Below are 7,299 nucleotides of genomic sequence, written 5' to 3'. Positions count from 1 at the left end.
TAGGGCTTGCTTAGGCAGGCATATCTCCATCTGCTCTCACAGTCAAGCAGCGCTAAGAGCTTTGGAAGTGCCCAAAGTATAAGCTGCTTCTTGAGTGCCAGAGAATACTTGCTGATATTGCTCTGATCAATAGGGTTAACTTAGTATGGATACCACGACATACAGGCATAGAAGGAGACGAACGGGTTGACGCCCAGGCAATATACGGCTCACCTACTTTGCCTGTGGAATCCGAACCTGTGATTAAATTGCTTTTCAATACTGGTCGGGGTAGTCTCAAAGAGCTACTTCTGCGGTGGTTTCAGGACTCCTGTGGCAGTTGTGGAGATATGAGACAGGCTAGGCTCCATTTCTCCTTCTAGACTGTAGAAGATGCTATCTGGTGGTCAGTACGCTTACCGGCTACTGCTTCATCTGCTTGGATTGGCGGATGGCTCACGATGCCGTCTGTTTAATGAGGAGGAAGAAACCTCTTCACATGCCCTCTGGGAGTGCCCGGCACTGGCCTAACAGAGGCGCCCGATCTCGGGTGCGGTCTTTATGCAACCGAGCCAAATGAGGGAGTTACCCTTAAAGACTTGTGGCTTTCTATGAGTCCACAAGGTTTTTAAAGGATTAGACATTCGGAACGGTAGGAGGAGCTCAGATTTGGAGCTTCTGCTGATTATAGCAGATAACCTGGAGCAGTCTGGGCCCCAGAAACGCCGAAGACTAGGTCCTATGGGCCTAGTTTATATGATAGGGTTGATACAATGGATCTACCTTAGAGGGTCCGTGTCTGAAGGGCTCACAAATGAGCCCTGTCCTGATCTACCATAACTATAACATACTTGGGAGTGCTAACACAGAAAATAACACTACAGCAGAGATAAACCGCAGTATTTGCATGGCCAACAGGTGCTATTTTGGCTCAATTATATCGAGATATACAAAGTTAAAACTTGTTTATTGTAAAATAGATAGATAAACGAAAGATAATAAATAGATAACAAAGAATCAGTTTGCCAAATAAAAACAAGAAACACTGAGTACAGCCAATAAGTTTTATCCTGAAACTTATGAAGGAACTCAAAAATAAATAAACTAAACAAAAATGTTTCTCAAAAGCATCAGAAAAACACTAAAAACACACGTCAGAAAACATATCAGCAATTTATCGACAAAAACTATAAAAATTGACAGATCTAGCCATAAGCTGTAAGAAAAGGTCATATATTCAATAAAATACTTTAAAAGAATTATTATATTATCTTCTACAACAAAATTCAAATAATTTGTATCGTCTCTACTCAAAAATAAGTAAAGTAATACGTCACAAAAAAAAGTTTATTAAACTTTCAAACAAACATGAATTGAAAAAATTAAACAATAAACATTGTTTATTCATACTCATAATATAAGTAGTTTCACATAGGGTGATTGAACCGGTTTGCCAGACAACACCAGTTGTCGGACACTTTACACAAACTTGGAATAAAATAGCAAAACCTTTAATATACTTAACTTTATTTAACTTACTATGGGTTGCATATGTTATCCCTCTCTAAATTCATAGCTTGTGCATCTTTTGACAACAGACAAAGAAAGAAAATAAATCAAAGATGGTTGATGTTTAGTGGGTGCATCCGTTTACAAAATTTTCAACAAAAAGTGTAGTGGTAGGTGCTTCGTGAAATTGTAAGTAAATATTGTGAAAACTAATTTATTACTGCCATATCAATTTCGCATGATTATCTTATTATTAAAGTCAATTTTCTGCATAAAAATCGTACTTTATTTAAGTCTTAACCTCTAAAATTGAGCGTCCGGGAAACTGGTTCAAGAAAGTTAAGAAAGACCCGTTTTCGGACACGGTGTCTGACAACCGGTATCTAGCGTAAAATTTTTATCTATCTCTGTCTAACACTTGCAATTGTTCTATATCTGTATACCTTAATTCCAATATTGAATTATATATAAAGAATATGGTAACCAGTTTTCGGACACCTTTTTCCTTGCTTGTTAAATAGATATAGCACTCGTTTTCTACGAGTACGCGTACGCGTCCGAAAAACGGTAGCTTTCAGACGCATTAAAGTTATTTAAAGTAGCTATACGTGATTTATATTGCGGGTATAGGTGTCTGAAAAATATTTTTCAATATATTTTTCAGACCGTTTTCTTCTGATTATATGTTTATTCAAAATTGAACAAATTTACCGTCGCGAATCCATCATAATAGGTATTCATATACTAACCTATCTAACAAAAATGAATTTTCAGATGACGAAACCAAAAGCGACATCTAAAAAAACCGAGTCCAAAACCCTTCTTAAGCCAAAAAGCCGTAAATTTTGTACCTATTCCAATGCTTCACTTCAAGCAGCCTTGCAGGCTATTCGGGAAACTGGAATAAGTGTGAGGGAAGCGAGCAGGCGTTATGGTAGGTAAAAAAATTATTATGTGCGACCCATCTTAATACAAATTTTATTTGTTAATAGGTATCCCCAGAGCTACCGTTCACGACAAATTTACCGGAAAATCTCCAGCTGAGAAAAAAAAGACCGGACCGCCGCCATTGCTGACTGTGATAGGTGAGAAAAAAATTGCAGACTGGGTGATAAATAGTGCCAAACGTGGCTTCCCAATATCAAAAACTGATCTAATGGAAGCTGTAGCAAAAATTGCAACTGATACCGTCAGGTTAAACTCCTTTCCGAACGGTAAACCTGGAGTTAGATGGTATAAGGGATTTTTGAAAAGACACCCCGAAATTTCCCAAAGAGAGGCAGAGGGAATCAACAGAGCGAGGGCTTCAGTGACAGAAGAGTCGATTCGATCGTGGTTTACCACGTTACAAAAATATCTTGAAGACAATGGTTTTCAAGACATATTAGAAGACTCGAGTAGAATATTTAATGGGGACGAATCAGGATTTTCCTTGTGCCCTAAGACTGGGAAAGTCCTGGGACCGAAAGGCTGGAAAAATTTATATGTTATTAAGTCCGGCAAGGAAAAGGAAAATACCACTGTACTGATAACGTTTAATGCATCAGGAGCAGTATGTCCTCCTCTGGTCATTTTTCCATACGTTAGACCACCAAAATCCCTTGTACAGAATGTCCCCAAAAATTGGGTTATCGGAAAATCTGACTCGGGTTGGATGACTGGGGAAGTTTTCTTTGAGTATATCTCAAACGATTTTAACTCATGGCTCACAACAAACCAAATAAATCGACCGGTTTTGTTATTAATAGATGGACATAAGTCACATATGACTCTGCCATTAAGTCAGTTTTGTGATGAAAATAAAATTATTCTGTACGCTTTACCTCCTAACACGACCCATATTTTACAGCCGGCTGACGTGAGCGTGTTCAAACCAATGAAGCAAGAATGGAAAAATACAGTAAAAAATTGGCAGAAACGCCCTGAAAATTCTAATCAAATAATCACAAAGATTAATTTCTGCCAAGTATTTGAAGAGACACTGCAAAACACACAAATGCAAAGTCATATTGTAAAAGGATTCCGTAAATGCGGATTATATCCGTTTAACCCTGACAATGTGGACTACACAAAATGTGTAAAAAAAATTCTAGAAAAAGAATGTCAACAAACTGTTTCTGCAGGTGTCTCCGAAAAGACATTAACGGTAAATGATTTCGAAGCTGCCAGGAGAGTAATTGAGTCAATTTCGAATGATTTGATTAAATATGGTGTCAATGTAGACGTTGTAATCACCGAAATTAAGTTCCAAAAATCACTATTGGAAAAAGATTCCAATACAATAATTCAACCGTCCACTGCACCAACCACTTCAGCAGATCAGGCTGTGAATATTGCTGTGGGAAGTATTGTTCCTATGGACCATGTAACTTTGCTACCTGTTGATATAATGGAATTTGAGGAAGGTGGGCTTTTGAACTTTGAAAACAATTCGTGGATAAGTAATGAAAACTCAGAATCAGAACTATTTACTGAACAGGGAAACTTACGCAAAGAAAATGACATTGACATCGAGAATGAAAAAGTAACCGTACTAAATAAAAAGCGTAAAATTGCATCAGAAAAACAAGATTACATTAGATCAATCGAAGCAGACGACTTTTGTGAAAATGAAATTGTAACTTTTTTCGAAAATGAAAAAGAAAATCGAAATGAAAGCGAAAACTCGGGAGAAATTAAGATATTTTACAATGAGAAAGAAAAATCTGATGAAAATGATGCAGGTGATGCAAAAGAAAACGAAGGGCAAACTACAACGGAAATAGACAGATACAAAGAAAATGAAGGAGGAAACAAAGAAAATGACAACGGGCATAAGAAAGTAAACCAACAAGAAAGTACCAAAGAAAGTTGGACTGGAACTGGAGAAAAAAGATACACAAAAAATAAGGAAGAAATTCTAGGTCTGGTCAAGCAGACTGACATGAACAAAGCTGTGATATTACATGGTAAGTTACATGATATTACAAATCTTGACAGTAGGGATGAAAATGCTCAAAATAAAGAAACAAACAAAGATTTAATGGGTAAGACTAAAGAAGTAACTGAGTCCAATGACAAAGATGAGGCTCTCACTCCTGATCCTTTTCAAAAACATCTGACATTCCCAGAAGTATCTTTAAAAAAAAAAGAAGGTAGTTGCGTAAAAGAAAAGTTACCTAATGCAATCTCGTCAGCAGCATGGAGAGCTTATTACAGTCGCAAAGATGATGAGAAGAAAGAAAAACTTGAAAAGGCTAATCTGAGAAGAAAAATCCGGGAAGCAAAAAAGGGGCAAAATCAAACAAAACCATACACCAAGTCAAAAAAGAAAGTGGAAACGAGTATGAATGATAAAACAAAGGTACAGAGCTCAACAAGCAAAGATAAAGTTTTATGCACTCTATGTGAAGAAGAGCTTATTAGTGATGTCGAAGATGATGGAAACAAAAACATAGGCTGTGATGAATGCCCCCGGTGGTATCACCTTAAATGTACTGATATGTCAGACTTATCGTACAATGATGCAGCTCAAAAAGATTACATATGTGACATGTGCCGATAAAAATAACTAGGTTTTGTTTTCTTACTTATTATTATTTCATTTAACTTTAACTATTTAGATGCCTTTTTATACAAATGTAATATTTGTTTTTTTATTTGTTTCTTTACGTTGTTTACCAAATTGTACAGGCAGAATTTGTGTATAATTATAAAATACTTTCTTTAACAATGCTGTGTTTTTTTTTACCTGTTGGTGACCTGATGTTTGGCCCATACCTACCTATATCTCCGTCAAGTTTTTGTTTATGATTGCTAAGTACCGAAAAGTACCGCTTTTCGACCAGCTGTCTGAAAAATGGTACACCCGTGTCTGAAAATGTGTCAATGGTGTCTGAAAACTGGTAAAATTGACTTTCTGACATTTAAAAATCATAATTAAAATATAATTAGCCTGTAATGTTTTTTTTTTACCTCGATCCATTCTTCACATTTCTAAAAATGAAGTTAGGCCTATAGAATTGGTTTCATGGCATAAAATAATTATTATATTAAGTGTTCAATATAGAAAAACGGTTAGATGTCCGAAAACCGGTTCGGTCACCCTATATAAGACACAATAAGTAGTTTCTTGACCTTTGAAAATAGGACCATAGGCCTGAAGAAAAACAGTTGGGCCTCTAAATGTAGAAATACGATAATCTTTACCTGTTCGGCAAAAATATTACTAAGGGTGGTTAGCCGCGACATAACAAAAGAAGGTTGTCTGTGAATATATAAGCGGCATCAAATGAATTGCCAGTCGAACTCTATAAAATAGACAAAAAAAGGATATCTTACTATCGCAATTACTTAATAACGAACAGTAAAAGACTTATCACAAAATAGTAAGTTTCGCTAGATAGTAACTGAACAACAAATATATACGTATGCATGCATATTGATACAAATAACTGGCAACTGAAAACAAAAATCAGACTTTGGCTTTTTATAAATTAGGCCTAAGATAATTCATTTTTGGGAAGGGGACGTGTAAGGGGATTGGTTGGAAATATTTGTTCCCATGAGAAAATAATACACTTTAGACGCTTTTAACTAAAAACCAATAAAGTTTTAAGAGAGATTATGTAGGTATATTTAATACTTGAATAAAGTGGTTTAAAAGAAAACTTATATTAAAACTCCACACATAATTTATTAGTAAAAGGGTCTTTTAAGTTGCAGAGTCTTTTAAACACTCATACGTATTCGAAGCGATAAAAATTAATAATCTATCTAGACATAGTATTGAAAATACAGGCCAGTAGCAGAAAAATTTAAAATACCACAAACTCTAGAAAACAATAATACGCCCAGCCCTAACATATGATTCAGAGACCTGAACTATAACAAAAAGTGAACTATACACTTTAGACGCTTTTAACTAAAAACCAATAAAGTTTTAAGAGGGATTATGTAGGTATATTTAATACTTGAATAAAGGGGTTTAAAAGAAAACTTATATTAAAACTCCACACATAATTTATTAGTAAAAGGGTCTTTTAAGTTGCAGAGTCTTTTAAACACTCATACGTATTCGAAGCGATAAAAATTAATAATCTATCTAGACATAGTATTGAAAATACAGGCCAGTAGCAGAAAAATTTAAAATACCACAAACTCTAGAAAACAATAATACGCCCAACCCTAACATATGATTCAGAGACCTGAACTATAACAAAAAGTGTTGAAAACATGTTACAATGTTTCAAAAGAAAAGTGCTAAGGTGAATCTATGGAGCGGTAAATGACAATGAAGTGTGAAGAAGACGATACAATTTCAAACTTTATAGAATATACCAGAAACCAAAGATGAAGACCTAGGAAATATAGGAATATATACTTGCGAGGGAAGGCGATGGATATGGACGACTGGAGAGAAAGAAATTCTTGAGGAGGCTAGGATCCACAAAGGGTTGTAAAGGCAGTATGATGATGATGTTTCACTCAATTGAAACCATTATAGGAGAACAAAACAGTTATCCAAATGGTAGGTCTATTATTGACAATGATTTCATTATAAAACAAATAAAAAAATCAAGGGATTTTATAGAAAAAGTAGAATACCTATTACAAATTGGACCAACCAAAAGTACGTACACAAATAAAAATATGAATAAATACACCCAAATAAAATAAAACCAATAAAAACATACCAAGGACTAAAACAAGATTGTAATATGTCATCAATGCTTTTTAATATACGAGTATAAAGTATATTCCATGAATACGCGACTGTTTTCGTATAAAAACAGTCGTACAGGTACAGATTAAGCGAAAATAAAACGGAGC

The 7,299-nt window shown here is 35.1% G+C and overlaps 1 protein-coding gene across 1 annotated transcript; it reads left to right on the top strand.

The window, feature by feature from the left end:
- The first annotated feature begins 1,518 nt into the window (after positions 1-1,518).
- On the top strand, positions 1,519-5,523 carry LOC140440765 (uncharacterized). The gene is made up of 3 exons (XM_072531137.1): positions 1,519-1,677; positions 2,263-2,422; positions 2,481-5,523. The coding sequence occupies exons 2-3, from the start codon at positions 2,263-2,265 to the stop codon at positions 5,030-5,032; spliced, it is 2,712 nt and encodes a 903-aa protein (XP_072387238.1). The 5' UTR covers positions 1,519-1,677; the 3' UTR covers positions 5,033-5,523.
- The last annotated feature ends 1,776 nt before the right edge of the window (positions 5,524-7,299 follow it).

Source organism: Diabrotica undecimpunctata, chromosome 1, assembly GCF_040954645.1.
Source record: "Diabrotica undecimpunctata isolate CICGRU chromosome 1, icDiaUnde3, whole genome shotgun sequence".
Lineage (NCBI taxonomy): Eukaryota > Metazoa > Arthropoda > Insecta > Coleoptera > Chrysomelidae > Diabrotica > Diabrotica undecimpunctata.
This window is presented reverse-complemented; position numbering and strand designations above follow the sequence as displayed.